General features: G+C 41.1%; 2 protein-coding genes across 2 annotated transcripts; both read right to left on the bottom strand.

The window, feature by feature from the left end:
• Positions 1-732: 732 nt before the first annotated feature.
• On the bottom strand, positions 733-11,244 carry LOC306779458 (flotillin-2). The gene is made up of 11 exons (XM_079271395.1): positions 11,091-11,244; positions 10,133-10,214; positions 9,306-9,396; positions 6,879-7,002; positions 6,195-6,313; positions 3,903-4,016; positions 3,693-3,812; positions 3,352-3,566; positions 2,466-2,649; positions 1,616-1,765; positions 733-837 (listed from the first exon to the last, which is right to left on the bottom strand). The coding sequence occupies exons 1-11, from the start codon at positions 11,137-11,139 to the stop codon at positions 799-801; spliced, it is 1,287 nt and encodes a 428-aa protein (XP_079127521.1). The 5' UTR covers positions 11,140-11,244; the 3' UTR covers positions 733-798.
• Positions 11,245-13,102: 1,858 nt separating this feature from the next.
• LOC306780101 (solute carrier family 35 member F2-like) lies at positions 13,103-19,412 on the bottom strand (the record flags this gene model as incomplete). The annotated part of the gene is made up of 8 exons (XM_079272310.1): positions 13,103-13,471; positions 14,427-14,581; positions 15,057-15,109; positions 15,191-15,347; positions 16,368-16,527; positions 17,874-18,001; positions 18,187-18,362; positions 19,303-19,412. 8 exons carry the CDS (start codon positions 19,410-19,412, stop codon positions 13,103-13,105), a joined length of 1,308 nt encoding a protein of 435 aa, XP_079128436.1.
• Positions 19,413-20,926: the final 1,514 nt, after the last annotated feature.

Here is a 20,926-nt window from a genome sequence, read left to right as displayed (position 1 = left end):
GTTTCCCTGGCAGCATGTAAATAATCATCATATGTATAGAGCCTGATATCAACAGTCTGTAGAGGATCACACTTCTTTCAGGGCAACAGACAACATTTGCAGAAGATAGGGGGGCTTCTTAGAAGATTGCGAGCACCTGTGACATTGTAAAAAAAAAAATATTAACCCGGAAATGAACATATATTGTTAAAAATTACAACATGTACAATATAGAAAGGAAAATATTGTGACCGCGGATGTGTCTTACGGTAAAGAAAGAGGCGTACAAATCAAGAAGCCTGCAGCATGCGGAATGTCAGAAGTGAGAGCAGAGACCTTGTGGTCTGAAGAAGCAGACACCAGAGACCAGGTGTGAGCATGAGGCTCAGCAGGTACGTCAGCACACCTGTCGAACAGCAGCTCTCCTCTCCCATGGTACTTCATGCAAACGGAATAATAAATACGATTCAAATCCAAAAAAAATTAAATCACAGCACAAAATGTTCCCGTGTTCAAACTAAAGTAAAAAACAAAAATCTTTTGAATGCGCAGCAGTGCGTTCAGATATTCTGGCCCTGTATAAAGTAAGGCACCAGAGGTTTCCAAAATTCACTTGATATATATATATATATATATATATATATATATATATATATATATATATATATATATATATATATATATATATATATATATATATATATATATATATATACACACACACACACATATAAAACAACAGAATTATTCAAGTGTATTAAAGGCAGTCCGTCAGAGTGCATACAACAGATACTGGAGTCGCGTGTGGTCGTCGGGGTTTCAGGCTTGAGCGTTGGTCATCTTCTGCAGCAACGGGAGCTGTTGGGAAAAAACGCATTATCCGACCTGAGGCTCGAAACAAATCGTCATGAATTTTTTATATATATATATATATATATATATATATATATATATATATATATTTACTAGGGGTGTAACGGTTGACAAAATCCACGGTTGGGTTGGGTACGATACAGTGGAGCCACGGTTCGGTACGGTTCGGTACAGTAGAAAACTATAAATGCCAGAGAAATGTACTTGATTTTAAAATATATTTATTCATTAAAACTAACATCATGAAGTTATTCTTTGAATTTGAACAATGATGGAACTATACCTGAGTGACTCATCTTCTGGGGTGTCTTCTTAGCAACACATAAGCATAAAAAACAAAAACTGCTCCTTAATGTTATTTAGTATTGTTACTTACATCTTGCTTACATCTTGTATTGTTACTTACATCTTGCAAAATAGATTTTTAATCTCAATGGGACTACCTGGTTAAATTAAGGTTTAAAAAAAAATAAATACAAAATTGCGTACCGAACCGTGAGCCTCGTACCGAACGGTTCAATACGAATACGCGTACCGTTACACCCCTAATATATATATATACAAAACAAATGAAAGTATGTACACAAACAAACAGCATCTAATTCAAGTCTTCCAGTGTCGTCCTACAAAGCGTCGTCCTAACCCTCCACCAACAAAACCACATCATCAGATCAATACCCTTAACTCCTTATATATTTGACAGTTTAGTAATAGAACAAATACACTCACGTTGTTACAAACCCATGTGACGGAGCATGCGTACCTTTGACAGATCCACTCCAGTCAGAGCATTGACAGACGCAGGAAGTTCAGCCAACAGGCGGTTGATCTCGCCCGTCACGCGGTTGCTGTCCCCACTCAGGATGACGATCTCACTGGTCCTGGCTAACGGCGCCGCCACCTTGGAAGCAATCTGCAAAGACACAGTTGAGTGTTTACTGTAAGCAGGTAGTACCCTCACACACCGAGATCATGTGACATGATGCAGTCGTAGCGCCATGACTGTGAGCTGTCATTTTCCATCAGAAACACAGCATGCTACTTCTTAAAGCTAACAACCATGCTACAGCTTTATAGCTGCTTGTGTGGTGGGATTCTGAGGTTATTAAAAAACATGAAATAACCAAAGATTTAAAGGTGCTGTTTGGCAGATTTATTAGATGTAGCCACAGGCAGGCTAGCTGTTTCCAGTCTTTTTTTTTAAGCTAAGCTAACATCTCGTGGCAGTAGCTTCATATTTAAGGGTCAGATGATAGCTTCAAGGCTCTCTTCCTGCTGACATCTTTAACCTGTCCTAACTTCAAGTCCAGCCATGTTCCGACTGTTACATTCACTCATGCAGCTGCAACTTCTCTTCTCACCTAACTCTCTGCAAGTGAGTGAATAAATGCATGTCTTGAAATGTCCAACGATCCCTTTACAGCAAATGGTAGCACTGTTTTTTTACTACAAACAAAGTAATTGTGTTTTCTTTGTAATTCATGTACTGATTTAGACAAAAAGCATGCGCGAACAAACCAGTGAACTGAAAATAAGAGTTCACTGCAAACTACACGTGGTTGGATGAGCTGGATGTGCATTATGGAGCCTGTAAGAAGCCGTGTATGTGTTACCATGGGCAGGGCCTCGAGGACCAGAGCCCTCTTGGCTGCCTCTCCGTACAGCTGGTAGGCCTCGGCCTTCAGTCTCATCTTCTCAGCCTCCGCCTTGCCCACCGCTTCGATGGAGGACGCCTCCGCCTCTCCGATCATCTTGATCTTCTCTGCCTGAGCCTGGGCGATCAACACCGTCCTTATCCTGATGCCGGGGGGGGGATAAAGACGGTCAGGTTAAAAGCATTCACCTGACTGAAATGCAGCCCAAAGGGCAAAATGGAGGCCGCATGACCAAAGCTCGGGCTGCAGCTGTCGATTATTTTCGCAATTGAGCATGCTACAGATTATTCCTTTGATTAATCTGGAAAGAAATAGTTTTATATTATTCAAATATCAATAATAAATATACAAAGAAGAAAATAAGACAGGTCCTCTGCTGCGCTGGTACGAGAGATGCAGTCGCTGAGAACGTTGCTTAAAAACATTTCGATCGAACCCAAACTTTTATCCCTTTACCTGTGCAAAACCCTGACCGGTTTGTTTCCTTCGTAAATATCTCCCAGGATGCTTTGCAATTGAAAATTCCAGTCAGCTGGAATTTCAACAACCAGATTCTCCTCCTCCACCTACAAATAGATTTACTGCTCAGTTTCACACAGCGTGCCGACTACAAAGGTTACAAGCTTGTTGTTATTCAGAGAGAAACGCAAACAACAAAGCTGTTAAATTGCTACATGAGTGTTTTGCATTGTGACATGACCTCTTTACCAGACGTTTCAGATCTCCACTGAGGACTGTGTCCAACACTAGTGTCTCTCTGTACTTCCTAGTGATTGGGGGTACTGGTTGGAAAAGCTCAATAAACTGTCTGAATGGCCCTTTAACCGATGACTTTCTCACTCACTTGTGCCCCTCAGCCAGCTGCTGCATTTTGTAGGCCTCGGCCTCGGCTGGCCTCTTGACCGTGGCGATGAGCTCCATGTCCGTCCGAACGATCTCCCTCTCCCCGATGGTGATCTCCTTCTTCCTCTGCACCACTTGGATCTCGATCTCCTCCAGGCGGATCTTCTGCTGCTCCTTGGCTGCCTGCAGCTCGTACGCCAGCTGGGCCTCGGCTTTCTGAAAACGTCAGTGCACAAGACGGTCACACACTTCCAAAGCGTGCGTGCGAACACGAACACGAACACACGCACACGCACACGCACACGCACACGCAGTTTGGAACCTGCTAGTTTCAAGCTCCACCTTAGTGTTGACTTCCTGGTTGAAAGAAGCCTTCTGCAGCTCCAGTTCCCGTTTGGAGTCGGCCATCTTGGTGTCGGCTTTGAATTTGACGTCCATCATCTCCCTCTTACACTCTGCTTCCTATGAGACGATGAAGACGTAAAGCAGTTGGTTGTTGTGCACAATGGGATCCACCTCTCGCAGTCTCCCGCCCCGCTAAAACCTCCTTACCCGTATCCCAGCATCCCTCTCCGCCTCGGCCACGCCGATGTCCGCGTCCCTCTGCACGGCTGCAGTCTGGGTCTTCCCCAGAGAGCTCAGGTAATCCAGTTTGTCATACACATCCTGCGAGCAGAGACAAACAGCTGTGCGCTTCATAAATGTTATGTTCTAAATCAGTCTAAATTAGACTTGAAAATAAAAATATCCCCATGGTCGAAATGATGAGATAGAAAGTTGAAATGATGAGATAGCATGTTGTCTGTGTACCGACATTACAACTATCACAACAGGTGGACAGGAGAGGCAACAGCCCGAAAAGCAGTTTTCCAACAAGTGACTGAGTTGAAAAAGATTGACAAATAATCCCAAAATGTCCACGGAGAGAAGAATTGATGCAGAGGGAAGAAAATGGAATGAAAGATGGGAAAGTGAATACATGTTTGTGCTTCAAGGAGAACAACGGGTCTGTCTTCTGTGTTATGAGGCGTGTCGGTGATGAAGGATACAATTCACGTCGGCATTTTGACACCAAACACGGAGCTAAATTTAGCTTCCAAGAAAAACACCACGTTGTCCAAGAATTAAAAGGCAGACTGCAATCACAGCAGAATATATTTACACAGCTACAGCCCAGTGCATGCTGAAGGTATGTGAGCAGAGCTCCGACCAGATACAGACTTTTACAATGTCAGTTTGTGAAGAAACACCATCGCAGACAGAGTTCAGGAACTAGCAGCAATCTAACAACACAGCTAGCCGAGCAGGTACTTGTCTTTTCCATTAGCTGTTGATGAAAGCACAGACAACACGGACACATCATCTCTCAGTGTTCATAAGAGGCTGAAGGCAGACTGGAACATCAGTGAGGAGCTCTGGATGTAGCTGTGTAAACTGTGTTTGTACTGGGCGGCTTCCAAGTGTGAGTTAAATGGACGGTGGATGCAGCGATAAATAAAGCCATGACGTCAAAATCGAATAAAGTCTCATGAAGAGGCTGGGCTGAAGAGAAGAATTACATAAACATTATTATCAGAAATATGTAGTGAATACCTAAATATCCTGTTTCTCTCACCACTGATTGCGGTTGCGATCACACATAGACCTTCGATCTGTGCGTCGCAACAGTTTATTGATTTTCCACGCCTGCACTGAAAGAGTTGCCTCATTCACAGGAAGCGTTTGATTAGTTGCAAGGTGTCAGCTACGTCCAACAACCATATAAAAGGAACTTCCTGATTTTACAAATAATATCCACAGCAAATAAATACTAAAAAGACAACCCGCAAATGTCTGAGGCCTCCACTAATGCGCTAATCTGGCCCCGACGCGTCACACAAAACCATCTGGACCCACTGATGTGAAAGAAATGGACTCTGGGCTTTCAGCTAAGCGGTGCGGTGAGCCGCTGTGTCTGCAGCACACTCCAATTAGTTGTAATCAACAGCAGTGAAATGCACAGGAGGAGAGAGGCTGCTGCCAGAGAGGACTTCTCTAATGAGCAGCAGCCTCGTTGGTACATCAAAACATATTACAGATTCATATTCCATGGAAGACGGGGTGGCTGCTGACTCATGTTTGTGTGATCGCTACAGTGTTGCTGAGCCTATAAACACACATGGTCTGCCGCTCAGCTGTAGTCACTGGGGATGTGTCACTGTGGATCTGTTATTGTGGGCAGAAATATCACAATCAATCGTATCATAAGAATATTACTCAAACCTTCTGAAATAGTGCTCTAAGAGCTCGTTTGATTTCATCAGACCTAAATAGCTGAACTATTTTTACGGCTTTGTTGGACACCACGAAACTATAAACACAAGCGGGACAGCTGTTAAAAGTTGATGATGCTTGACTGGAAATTACTTTGAAAGTTGTCTGTCTTTTAGATCTCGTAGATACGTTGATGTTCTCTCAGCTGATCTCATGAACGCATGTGCACAAGCGTTTCTCTTTGACGGTCAAGTAACATCTTGTTGTGCAGCCTCGTGTTGCATAATGACAGTAAATGATCCTTGAATCCTTAAATATGCTTCTTCTCTTCCTCAGACCCTTGACCCAGACCCAGGTCGGCCACCATCGAGGAGGGTTCTCACACCTGCTGGACAGGCCCGTGAATAGGGGTTGTTCTTGAATCCAGACCACAGATCGATTTAAATACATTCTGTTTTCCCTTTCCATCATCCATGCTAATATGTATTATTTTGACCCGTAGCTACATTACAACTTTCTTCAGGCGTTCTGGTTGGCTGTCAAGAGCTCCAGGTATCATTGCCGTAGCCTCTCGCAGCACCGCCCACCCACCTTAATGGTGAAGCTGAGAATCTCGATGCCCATCCTGCCCACGTCGGGAGACGCTACCTCCCTCACCAGTTTGGCGAACTGGTCCCTGTCCTGATAGATCTGTTCGACAGTCAAAGTACCTGCGAAGGAGAGACTATGTCAGTATCTGCACATCACATTTACACGTGTGCCTCGCTGTTTCAAACGCTACTTTCCACAAACTAGCAGCAGTGTTGTGCATTTCTTTTATTTTTGATCGAGATTTCTTTGGTTTGTGTAACAACGAGGGCAGCAGAGTTCTCTTAACCCTTTAGAGAAGCATGTAATCATTAACACACAAATGTCAACGAGTCATTAGGTTTAATAATATCCTGAAAAATTAGAGCAAAGACAGTTTGTTGTTTAATACAGTTTTTAAGTTGTCATTTTTTAAGTCATGTTTTAACTGACAAAGATTCCAGCCTCTTGATTGTGAATATCTGCTTCTTTTCGGTTGGATGTATTTGTAAGCTGAACATCTTGAGGTTTAGTTTATCGCTCGAACAAGAGAAGAAATTTGAAGACGTCACCTTGGACATTTTTTACTATGTTGAAGATAAATCTAAAACCACTCTATTATATTATCTACACAGGCCTGTCAGGAAACAAATTCAGGTCTCTGAATTTTAACAAACACAATTGTTGAAACGCGATGCATGTCCGTACCTAGAATGGAGCGCAGATGTCCCTCCAGAGTCTGCAGGACCACAGCTTTGATCTCCATGACTGATTTACCCAGGAACTGCTCACAGGCCACGGCCAGTAAGTCGTGCTCCGTCATCACTTTCACCTGAAGAAGACACAGTGACGTCAGCTCATCTGGTGACCGAACAAACTCGCATTTGGAGGTAAAGAAAACATCACATTTGTAACAAAATGAGAAGAAATACAAACAAGATAAAGAGTAATAATAGCTGTGTATTAGTCTTTGTTTATTTCATAGTGCTGATATACTGATTTTGGTACTAATAGCAAAATTATATTTTTCACTTCAACAAAAACACTTTTCATATTTAACAAGAGAGGCCAAAGGTCTCAAATGTTAAATATAGTCTCGACACAACCATCTGCACTAACTAACTACTGTATCTGATCACAGAACAAGTAAACCAGACATCAGATTCCATTGTTTTCGATATCCTGTGCTAAAGACACATTTCAGTGAGTATAAAGTAGGGGTGGGAATCACCAGAGATCCCGCGATACGATATTGTCACGATACTGCGATTTATTACTTTTTTCAACTTCAAAGGAAAACTGTGTCAACATGTTTTATCTAATAAGATAAAGTTTTCAGTCTGTTCATCTCACTTCAATCATTTTTATTGCAGCAGAATATGATTGTCAAGCAGACAGACTGACCAACAATGTCATAAATGTTGCATGAACCTGACAAACTGAACTGTTTGTATCACTACATAGTCCAACCTAACTAAATGCAAACGTGTGGACTCAGCATATGAACTATAACAGGGGCCTTCAACTAAAATTCCAAAAGGTCCAGATTGAGAAAATCTCCTCGGGCAAAGGTCCGAAACATTACAATAATATTTAACCCGCGCTATTTAGTGCCATATATATCTATATATATATAGATATATATATATTCAAGAAGTCTAGTAGTAGTAACAGCATCTCTGTGTGGTCAACAACTGTCAAATCAAATAAAGAAAGTACACATCAATTATATTTTAACCAATTATTATTCTCAGTTTTCAAATTGAACTGGATGGATTATAAATAATACATAAATAAATGTTCTTCTCATTTCACGTAAAATAATGGCTGGATTAAAGAATAACTGACATAACAGAAAGCTTTTGAAGAATGTGCATCTTGAAATAAAGTAATTCATTTTAGAAAAATTAATTTCACTGAATTGTCCTGCAGCTTTAAATTCAGTTCATTCAGGTGTGAAATGATGTCAATCAAAAAGCCACAATATTATGTTTTTGTCATCTAAAAAGAGAAATCAGTGAGCATGGACTTTATCTGTGGTTAACACTTGTTTCAGCTCTATTCTCTCTGGTAACATCATTGTTGGACAGTGAATTCATGTGTTAGGATTCTGATCATTTTGGGCTCTTAGGTTTATTTCCTGTGTCTTCATTAAGATGTGAGTGGGTACGTTTGTTCAAAAGAGTTGTGCTTTGTCTCGTAGTGTCGCTTCATTTGCCGCTTTTATCAACAGTTACGGTTTCTGAACATATGACACACTGCCTGTGGGAAGAATTAACATAGAAGAGTCTGTTCATTCTTGCTTATAAATTATATTCTCTCTGAACACGTTTCTCTTTTTGGAGAACTGGTATATTTATCTATACTAGTAATAAATAAAACATATATATATACGTTTATGTATATATGTATATGTTTATGTATATGTACATATATATATGTATATGTATGTATGTATGTACATACATATACATACATATATGTACATACATACATACATATATATATATACATATATACATACATACATACATACATACATACATACATACATACATACATACATACATACACACACACACACACACACACACACACACACACACACACACACACACACACACACACACACACACACACACACACACACACACACACACACACACACACACACACACACACACACACATCGGTATATAACTCAGTATAACTTGTGATGCGTGGACATCAAGGGCAGAGAGACAGTTATGCGCTGCACTCTCCCCATGAGCCGGCTACTGTTGGCAGATTTAACCCCGTTGTGAGGCCAGATGTCTCTATCTTTGTTTTGACCAACTTCCTACCAATCACGCTGACCCAGGACCTTTCCTGACCTCACCAGAAAACAACTCAGCACCATCTAGTGGACTGAAAAAGCAATAGATTTAAAAAAAATATATATTTTTTTCTAGTTTATATAATAAAAGGTCGATACTTGGCGTCCATGTATCGATACAATATCGCCACGCAAAATATCGCGATACTATGCTGTATACATTTTTTTCCCCCACCCCTAGTATAAAGACGTTGAGATTCAGTCAGACTTGGCCTGAACCCGGCCCGGTCCATGTGTGTGACCCTGGCATGCGGTCATACCTGAGCCACCCCTGTGACAGTGATGGCTACCCCCTCTGCGGTCTCCACATCCTCACATCGGGGCTGCAGAGTCATGATCTCCAGGGTTATGCTGCAGCAAAAAGACACATTCAGTGATGAGAGCAAGCTGTGGAACAATGGAATAAAACCTGTAGATGTTAAATGCTCATTTTTGTTTCGACGCTGAGAATCTGACGCTGGTTGTGCATTAGAATCAGAATCAGATTTCCGCTTTATTGGCCAAGTGTTTGATTCCGGTTTTATGTTGGTCTCGTTGTACATACACAGAAGCAGACATACAGCGAAAAATAAGGACAACAAAGAGGTCCAAATAAACAGAACTAGTATGTACTAGGTGAAAATCAAGCAGCAAACGACAACTGCGGCAAAAAATGTATCTGAGAAATGCCCCTCTGTCTTGTAACAGTGCACATTTAACAGTCGAGCAGAACTACTCATCTTAGAACAATGTGAATGTGTAGGCTGACATGAAAAGGAGACCGTTGTACCAGTTTGCGTTGGAAACAACAACACAGCGTGGAACAGTAGACAGAGAACAGAAGACCGGCTTTCCTCCTCCACTTGCTTACAGACAACTCTTTTGATAATGGGACTGACTTCCCTGTGGAAATCCAAGACAGCTAAAGCCCATTTCAGCTGTGGTCTGAACGCATTTGAACAGAAGGCTTTCAATGTTATAATCCACTTATCTGCCATGAGAAGCACTTGCCGGCACGAAAGCATTTCAAGGAGCTACTGAAAGTCAACTCCGTTTCGAGATATCATGAATGATGATAAAATCATGTATGATTTTACTATGTTGTCACCTTTGGGTGTCCGAGATGAGACACCAGGCCCAGGCCCAGCCTCCCACGGTGTAGGTCTTTGTATCAGAGCCACAGCAGCCACCTGAGGGAAGATGAACAGTTGCATGAAAACAAAATGCATGTAGCGTGAGGGTTTGTTCAACAAGCATCTGTCTGTCACAAGCAGGTCCCCAGATTAAAACAGTTTGCCATTTTGGAACAGATTTGAGAAACCTTGTATACTACTCGTACATTGGTCCAATTAATGTCGTAAAAGGTGCAATATTTCCCTCTAAATTAAGTGAAGTAGAAGTATAAAGTAGCACAAAATAAAAATACTTAATGCACAGGTGTGACAAAATTGTACTCAAGTACAGTACTTGAGTACATGTACTTAGTTACTTTCAACCACTAGCAACTGGTGACGGTGGGCCACAACTAGACATCGCTGTTTTAGGAGTTACTAGCCAAACAATACTGGGAGCCACTACTGTACAGTAGCTTTGTGATATTTTGTGACACCAATAAATCACAGCTAACGTTACATTATAGCACGAGTTAATTGGAGGATGACCCACCCCCTTCAGCTGTATCATGGGCCTACAAGAGGCAGCTTCCACAGACAGCAGCTCTGATAGTTACTATTTACACGTGCGTTTTAGTTTGATAATGAAGTGTGGTTGATGTTTGTACCGAGTGTATTAATGCTAACCAACCGTCGCTGCCTTGCTTACTGATGGTGTTAGCCTCACCGTTCTAAGTAAACCGTGATTAACGTTTCTAACACATATTTAGTAGCTTCGTACAGTGCCTATCAGACTGTTATTTTAGAGTAGCAGTGAAGCTGTCTTTCTATAACAAGAGCAAGAAAAAACATTTGCCAGTTCGCCTCTGACACCAGCTAACGGTTAGTCCGTTAGCTCTTATATCGCAATGACAGCTAGTTTAGCTCCATTCATTAATAAGAGGGACACCGTACCAGAGACCACCAGAGCTTCGTTCGGCCCCACAGTTAAGCAGCTCCCCATGTTGACTCGGAATAGTAAGAGAAAAAAACTAGCAAACAGCAGAACCCTTTGCGGAGTCGAGGATGTGAAAAGTAATCCGTCGTTTTAATCCAAGGCTAGACTGGGTAGAATAATCCCGCACGACGATAGCAACAACACAGCGCCCGCCCCACCTAACGACAGTGTACAGTGACGTAACGTTTGTCAATACGGAAGACTCACGAGGCCGGCCGGTCAGTAACGAGCAAGGATACATGCTACATGTTGGTAGCCTTGCTACGAACGTTGCTCACACTGTGTGATGGTGAGAAGTGCCTCAGCCTTATACCGAGATGATATAGGTTCTGACCAGTGCTAGTGGAGAAGATATGTCTAGTGCTAGCTCAACCACCCCAATGTAGAGGTTGACCTAAATGTACACGTTTTGACAGTGTATTTTGAAAGAATTCCCCGGAAGTGGTAGTTTGTCATTACCTATTGTCGTTGTATTACATTGACGCTAGTTTGACGATTTTTGTTCCGCACAGATCTTAAAACATTTTGGTCGGGAAAACAATATGTCCTTATTTGCTCATTATTTTAGCCACATCATTTTATTCATGGGAATAAATTACCATCTATTATATTCAAACAAACAAAAACAGATCCAAGCAAATCTTCAAACACGATCACATTTTAAATATGTAATACAAAATAAACCTGTTATTGAAAACTCTTCAACATCAAATTTGAATAAGTATAAATAAGTATGCATATTTCTGTCATGGAACTAAAAAAACTTTAATCTTTTCTTTTGTCTTATTGTACTATACATTCCATGGAGACTTATGTTATAATTACAAAAATGTTTTGTTAAAAATTGCTGCTGGTGGTCCACCTGTTCCAGGACGGCCTGGGAAACATCCCAGCATCCCTCCTGGCTGGCCTGGGATTCAATGTGTATCTATGTTCCCTGCTGCTCCACTGATGAAGGTAGTGTAACATAGGGAGTATTCTTTCTGCTAACTCAGTGGACCCTTTCTTGGCAGCGACCAGAAACGTCCTGGAGTCTCCGCTCCAAAAAAATGACAATTTACAATTTTAATACGGATTAAATACAAAAGATATAACATGTTAATTGCTGTTTCGCTCTGTTTCCAGTGTTTATGCTAAACTAAGCTGTGTGAATAATTGCTGGTTTTCATTCGTTCTGTCTTTTAAGCGTCGATTAGTTGAACAAAACAAGACATCAAAATAAGTCAACTTGTGCTCTGGTAAAATGTGATTTTTCACCCATGGACCATTCTTTGATATACTTTTACAAAATATCTGATATTTTTATTGACCAAACAATTAATCAATCAAGAAAGTAATTTACAAACTCATCAATAATGAACATAATCGTTAGTTACAGCCCTAAACACACAAAAAAACAGGTTTGACCGAAAAAAAAGAAGCTAAAATATGAATTTGGACATTATTGTTGAATGTGATTTCTTAACGGACATACCAGGCACAGGTCCAGGGTCTCATAGAGTCAGGGCTCCCCTGGCCTTCACTTAGAAAAACGTTACTCAAAGGGACACAGATCAACCAAGAAGAAACTCAAAAAGAACACAAAGAAACATAAAACAAGTACAAAGAGACACAAAAACAAAAAGAGATTAAAGAAACGACAAAGAGATGCGAAACAGCTGTAAAGAGACACAAAAACTACGTTGGGGCAAAACAACTACAGACAAAAAATCATGACAAAAACCACCACAACAATAACAAGGTGACACAAAATCATTCCGCATCACAGTTTCATTACAGTTGAAATACCCGGCAAAAGGAAGAGCACAACAATTTGCCACCCAGGTCAACTTTCCAGTAGCCTACATCACCTGGTGCCATGTTATATCCTGTTTAAGTCCATTTCTGTATGTATAGATTCAAGTCTCAATGAATAAATAAATATGTTCTGAAAAATATGTGACATGTTGACAGTTTTCCATGCTGTAGTTCACATTTTAGTGTTGTGTATAATAGCAACAACAGCCACGTCACCGCTCCCTCTTCCGAGGCTCTGTGATGGTCTTGATGCTCTCTTCTTCTTCCCTCTCCTTCTCTGCGCTTCCTCCAAGCCCTCCTCCGTCTCTCCACGCCCCTGCTGCTCCTCTTCCTCAGCGGTGATCCTCACGGCTGCCTCCCACTTGCGAAGGTCATTGGGAATCGACGATTGACGATTGGGGTCGTCAGAGTAACCTTCCTCACATATGGAGGAGGAAGAGGAGGCGGCAGTGTCCGTGCGGGTCGTGGGTATTGGCACGGCGTTGAAGGCGATGAAGCCGATGAGGATGCCCACCAGCGAGACCAGGTAGAGCCCAGAGAACTGAGGCGGGGCATGAGAGCGTATGAACAAAGGTGAGCGAAGGGAATATTAAAACACTCCATCTCTAATACGGTGGGTTCATTTTCAAAGGCAAAAGCATAGGCAAAGCATATTTTAAAGTTTTCTGTCAACAGAGGTGGACTTCAACACATGCACATGGAGCCATTACGGTCCAGTATGAAACTTACACAAATGGGAAACCTCTCGCACATATACACTGAGAATGAACTTTTCAGTGAAGTAGGAGACATTTTGAGTTAAGAAATAAAAACTATTTTTAAATACATAGACGCTGGATTTTTTCCAATGAGGGAAAAGGAGGAGGTGCTTTTAAATAATTTTTAACCAGGTAAATTAACTTTTTTGTGTGAATAAACCACAACAGAGGCAAATCATCATTCAAAGCATATTATATGATATAGTCTGGAAATGGAATTTAGTAAAAAAAATAAGGTGGAGCACATGAAACATGAACAAATATTCAAGTTATTATTCCTCACTGAGCAGTTTGTGTCAGGGAAGCAGAGGACAAACCTGGGTGAATTGTTGCATAAGTGACGTTTACAGACAAAATATTCAGTTTTGAAGCCATTTAAAGGACTTTGCACTCACGACTTAATAAACTCTGCATATGCATGCCGCTGTGCGAAAACACATGACGTTGAGATTACAGTTTAACAATAATTATGATTCATTGACACTACTGTATCACTACAGCATCGAGAGAATCGTTGACACCCGGAGAAGCAGGTGAGTCTCTTTTTTCTCTCCGTCCTAACACCGCCTGTCTGTGGCACTCTGCCCCCAAACCCATTGAAAAGAGCTGAAACAGCTGGTCGTGTTTTAGCATCCGTAACTCAAACAGGAGGAAAAAGTGCATTCGTTGGAGACTACTTTCAGCGGCGGATTGATCCACATTTTGTGTTCTAGCTGCAACTCGTGTGTGTCTGCTCACATTGTACTGGAAGAGGAAGATCCCGCAGAAGAGGCTGAAGAGATCGGCGGTGAGCAGGGAGAGGTTGACGGCGGTGGCGCTGCTCAGCTTCACCACTATGGGCATACAGCTGTACAGAGCGTACATGCACAGCGCATAGGCAGAGAACAGGAGCCCTGAGAGGAGAGAGGCCCAACTCTGAGTGCAATGTGAACAAAAAACTTCGCTGTAGCCTCCTAACAAGCTAACCTGTTTCCAGCCTTTGTGCTAACCTTTGCACACAACAGACACTCCTAAATAATGAATTACTTCTCTGTTACTCGATAAACAGTATCAGAGCTGTGTTTCTGTGACTCCTTAGTCAGCTCCTCCTGTAACAACAGAGGTCAATATGAGGTCAAAGGTTAGCCAAGTTATTGACCCTTCATGCTCAACTTTATTTCTACGATGTGGGAATTTGTCAACTTCCAGTTTAGTCAGGAGAAAAGCTAGAGACTACAAGGAAGACTTTAGGCATTTCTTTATCTATCCAAGCAATATCTATCCATACTCAAATCTAGTTTTGCATTGTATCAATGAATTGAACCAGGGGAGGTGAAATTGTTATTTTGCTGTATTTTGTCTTGACGATGCTTCTTTGCAGATACTCACCGACTTGCCAGCTCCACTGGATGTTAGCCACTTCATTACGTTCCAGGATCACCCTGGGTAAAGGAAAGAAAAACGCCAGATTAACCATAATGTTGAATGAGTCCTATATCCTGATCACACCCGCACACACTTACATCTGCACGGTGCTGATGATGGTGCCGAACAGGCCCACCATGCCCAGGAACTCCACCCTGCTGAGGTTCTTCACGGTGTATTCCTGACACACATTAGACACGGCGTACAGCGAAGCACTGAGCAGCACCAAACCGTCCCCGAGCAGGATGTTTGAGGCTGAGGAGACGAGAGACACATTACATTACTGTGGTTCAACATTGTCAAAATTACACCGATTTGCTTCGTGTTGATTTGTTTGTCTGTGATTTTGTGGTTACCAAAATAAGATTCTCTAAGATTATTGTAAGGCATTCCTCTAAAAATCCACTGATCGGCATGAGAGGGGCTATGACATTTGTTCACTAGGTTTGCCTGAAGACAACTGACATTGGTGCTCATACCAAGCTACTAGACAAACGCGACATTTTGGATTCATATAAAAGATAAAAGTAAACATTCTTCACTGTCACCCTACTCCCAAATTTAAGAATAAAATATTTGATCTTAAATTAAGGAGAGCTGCTGAGGTTTCTTAAAGGAGCAGTGCGTACGATTTAGTGGCATCTAGTGGTGAGGTTGCAGATTGCAACCAACAGAGTACCCCGTACCTATACCTTACCTTACCTGACCTGCTCTTTATGTAGATATGTAGGGCTCATTCTAAGCTAACAAAAACACAGCGACTCTTAGTTTCAGGTGATTATATACCATTTTATATTCAATTTCTGCCAATAAATCCCCCTAAATCCTACCCACTGTTCCTTTTAGTAGCTCCTGCTCGGCTGCAACATATAGAGAACTGGAGAAATTGTCTCGTTTTACTCTATACTTTCCTCTTCCATGTCAAAACTTGATGCCTTCGTTACCCACAATGCAATGTGATCACTGACATTTTGGCCAGAGATTCAAGTGGGTTATTTTAGTAGCAGCTAATGTAGTAGCGGCTGATATCGTCAGACCCAACCGGCACTGACTCAAGTGACATCACTGGAGGACATTTATCAGACTTCCCACGGTTCCCTCTGGAGACACAAAAGGCTGAATACAACTATGTTCACATGTGCAGCAATACTCCTCAACAACCGTAAACAGACGTTGATGTGCAAACATGTCAAAATTCCCCTTAAAGTCTGTGGGGAAAAGTCCAAGTGAAGGATTTTGACTTTCCAAAATGTCACAGTTTGATAAAGTTCTTACTGGAGCCCTGGTCTCGTCCAGCCAGCAGGTCGGCCCCCACCATGGCCCCCACCCCGAGGAGACAGATACTGACGGCTATGTAGTGGACCGTATTGTATCGTGTCTTCAGAAACCACCAGGACAGGATCATCAGAACCGGGACCACAAAGCAGTCCAGCAGCTGGAGACAGGAAGCCAGAAACACATTTGAATATATACACAAACATCGATAAATGCTTTAAATTACTTTATATCTGCACTAAAAACAGTAATCCTTCAAATAAAAGTGACACAGGAGGAAAAAAGTGTCATTGGCTGATTTATACATCAGCAGGTGGAGCCAAAGAGCCACAGTCTGATTCTGGTGGCATTGGACTGAAAGCCAGTGAAAAACAAGCTGCACAATAATATAAAGAAGCCTGCTCCGATACACAGTAAACCATCAGTAATATAGTGGAATTTTATCTTGTTGAGTTGTTGTAGAAAAAGTTATAATAGTTCATTCAACTTCACATTTTATACAAGGGTTCTTCGAACTTTTGACTTGAAACAAAGAACTACAGAAATGTACTGTTCACCTCATTAAATAAATATTTGTGTCTCACTATCGGGACATTTTGAGCTTTTAAATTTTTGGATCATTTTGGATTTTCTTATGCATATTTCATACATATTAGCAAGGGTGTGAGTTTTATTTTCAAATTTTGGAAGTTCATCCTCAGGTCCTATAATTCACTTAAATTAAATTGACTTTTGTAAAGCCCAAAATCACACATTCTAATTTGCGTCAGAGGGCTTTACAATCTGTACACATACGACATCCTCTGTCCCGGAACCCTCACATCGGAACAATAATACGTCTACAATAAACTGTGTAGCCAAAATACACCCAAGGACAAAAATGTTCCTGTTGAAACCCATTAAAAACACAACTGTTGATCCCACGGCCATTAGAGCGTAATATTGCAGACTCTATTATATCAGGCTTTCAATCTGGAGCCCTGGCTTCAAAATTGTACTGTTTATCTCATTTACACCAGATTGCTATTTTCCTGGTTTCCACTATACTGTTGTATCATGGAGCGCTGCAGTGTTTAATGCCACTCACCAGTGGTGTTGCTTATTAGTGACATACCCCAGACTAATAAAATCCCCCCTAGCATTTTGTATGTAAAAAACATTTTTAAAAATGTCTGCAAAAACAGTGGCATTATTCAAACAAACTGGAATTTAAAGGGTGTATTTGGTAGTTATGATCAGGACTGATGAAGAGATTTAACTCCCATTATAGAAACAAAATGCCATTTAAAGAATTAAAATTCAGAAACTGAATGAATATTTGGTAGTTTGGACAGAAGTTGGTTAAAATATAGTGAAACTATAAAATAACATGAATACATAATTCTATGGAATGTTATTGACTCAGACATTGTTGTTCTTTCGGGACATCAGAGCAACTTTTTTAAAAGCACAACGGTTACGTTTTTAAAAAAACATGAAAGCTGCACAAACATGACCTGTACGCACCTGAACGCTGGTGAGGGTGGTGTATTGATACGCTTTAACCACGGTGTAGTTGGCCTCCACGTCCACCAGCCCCAGCAGAAGATACTTCCACCAGCGCTTCTTCAGTATCTGTAAAATATTGCCATCCCCTACGTTTTAAAGGGGAACACCCCTGAACTTCAGTATTGATATCTATTCGTTTACAGACAGAATTTTAGCTTATAACTTAGCAACACTAAAGGTCAAACAGAAGCATTTAGTAATATTGCTCATCATTGAATGAAATATTACCCCTGTGTTACAGGTACTACCTCAGGTATGGTGTGGGTGTTACCTGTTGTGCAGAGCAGCATGGTGGTGTAGGTGACACACAGCAGGGCGTAGTTAAAGAAGCTCTGCAGCATGGGTGTGTTCATATGGAAGTTGGAGGCCAGGTACTGGGAGCTGATGGCCGTCCCACAGATGAGCCCAGCCAGACCCTGACCCATAGCCAACGTCTTGGCCAGCTGCCTGAGGGAGAAAGAGGAGGACGGCACATTTTTAAAAGCACCAGGCACTTTTATTTTTCAATGTCGTCCACTTTAAACATTCTTGGGAACATAACATAGTTATGACATAGTTATGACCAGTGGTGGAATGTAACTAAATACATTTACTAAGTACAAGTTCAAAGTACTTTACATGAGTATTTCCATTTTATGCAACCTTATACTCCTACTCCACTACAACTCAGAGGTAAATATTGTACGTTTTTACTCCACTACAGCTTTAGTTACTTTTCAGATTACAATTTTTCATAACCTTCTTGTCCAGTGAAAACCAAGTATCTCCAGATGTGTTGATATTGAGTGTTTGTAATAAATTGAGCAGTGTTCCTTTATGTGTTGAGAAAATCCTCCTACTTCTTCATCTAAGTAAACTCTTTAAAAAGCCTCTTGGATCAGCTGGAAAATGCATCGTCACAAAGCTGAAAACAGGACTGTTGATCTGTTTAGAGACACGAGGTTCTCACAGGACAGAGACGCTACAAACATGATGATCTCATAGAATATGATGCATTGATGCAGAATAAACTAACCAACAGTAGATAGTTAAAAACATTTACAGCAGTACAATGCAACATACACATGAATGCAGCATTGATATTAATCAAGAAACATCATATATAATAGTAAAACACTATCAATAATTTTACTTTAAGTACATTTTGCTGGTACATGGTAGGTTTGAGTGCAGGACTAGTGCAGTATTTTCAGCGTGCTATAGTACTTCCACTAAAGTAAATGATCTGATTACTTCTTCCACCACTGGTGGTGACTGTAATCTTAAAGGAAAAGTTTGACATTTTCACTACCAACAGGGAGAAACAGCTTTCCTGGCTCTGTTCAAAGGGTAACAACTTCTGCCTCGAACATGCTTTCCCTTCTTCTCGTCTCCCGTGTCCACTCACCAGGTGAAAACTTCCTCAGGCTTGAATCTCCTGATCCTCAACATGAGTCCACTGCTTCGGCTCTCGTCACTCACGTCCCTGAGTGCATCCTCAGACTGCTTGGTAGCCATGCTGCCACTCCGGTGATGGTGGAATCCTATGACTTTTTTCACGGTTACAGGCTTTTAACTCCTTGACTTTTCCCTGAATGATTAGCTGACTCAGAGGGCAAAGATTACTCTGTCACTTATCTCTGTGTAATGTGTTGAAGACAGCCAGCAGCACTTGGAGATAAGCGCTGATGATGAAAGATTACCGTGAAGAAGTCATCACTTTGCTTCTTCTTGTTTTCATGCTGATGTGTTGGAGGAACAGTGCTTCATCATTGTTTTGTTTTTCTAAATGGAAATTACATTGTTGGAAACTAATTAAGTACATTAACTCAAGTGATGTACTTAAGTACAATGTACTGATTTTTTTGTTGGGTATTTCCATTTTATGCTACCCTGCAACAATTCAGAGGGAAATATTGTACTTTTTTACTACAGCTGTAGTAAATTCCGACCAGTGGTTCTTTTTTTAATGTATAATTTGTTTTATTGAGTGAGTAAGGTTCTGGGTATAATGCATATATTCCAACAAAAGGACTCGAATTTCACAATTTTGAATTGCTCTTCTCAAAATTCCATACAATATGTTTGTCCTTACAGGTTAACATGTAACATTGCATCCCCTCCCACACAAATATTTACATACTTGTCACCCTCAGATTGTCACCTACATTGAGGCATATCCACACTTGTTTTCGTTTACGATCTCCGTCCACACGGCGTTTCAGCATCGTTTTCGAAATGATCTCCATCCAAACGCATGAAATCAAATATCACGTGACTATTCACGTACACTGCATGCGCATGGGTGTCGATGTAAACAGGAAGTAGATTGGTGCTTAATTTGGAAAAATACTACAGAGTAATAAAGTAGTCTTTAATTATGAAAAGTCGTGTTTGATATATTAGATCTTCTCTAAAATATTCGTCTATGAACTCAAACAGACACATTTCGTGGAAAGTTTTAGAAGTTTTATTTTTCAGACTTAGTTACAGCGCTGCAGGTCTTGCTCTATCTCTCTCACACATCAAATTTACTTTAAAATCAACACTTACACGTAAAGGTTCACTAGATTATTGGTCCATAAATGTGGTCAACACACGTCTCTCACCCTCTTGGTTTCGTTGTTGTCTGTTCTCACTCGTAGCTGGTGGCTTAACTATCTGTCATACTGGAGAGCATTTACTGCTTTTGTTCCTTTACATTTTATCTGCGGACTTCACAATTGTTGTGCAGAACAAACTAAGCATTAATAAGGACAGGAAAGTCCTCCGTTTTGTGTCCATCGTCCTCCCTAAAGCCGCTTACCGTGACTTCAGACGTCCGCTCCGTAGGTCTGATAACGCCGCTGGTCACGCCGCTCTCTGATCGCTCCAATAACAGCTGCTTTCTCCACAGAAATGCAGACTTCAACTGAACAACAGCTGCTAGTAAAGACAACAAGGTCAGCAACACCTGTAATCAGTTGTCCATGTTGAATTAACCTGGTAGTCGATCGGTAATCAATGTTGACGTTTGTGAGCTTCCGGGAAAC

Source organism: Melanostigma gelatinosum (genome assembly GCF_949748355.1).
Source record: "Melanostigma gelatinosum genome assembly, chromosome: 7".
NCBI classification, from domain to species: domain Eukaryota; kingdom Metazoa; phylum Chordata; class Actinopteri; order Perciformes; family Zoarcidae; genus Melanostigma; species Melanostigma gelatinosum.
Note: the sequence above shows the minus strand (reverse complement) of the source record. Positions and strands in the feature narration are given on the sequence as shown.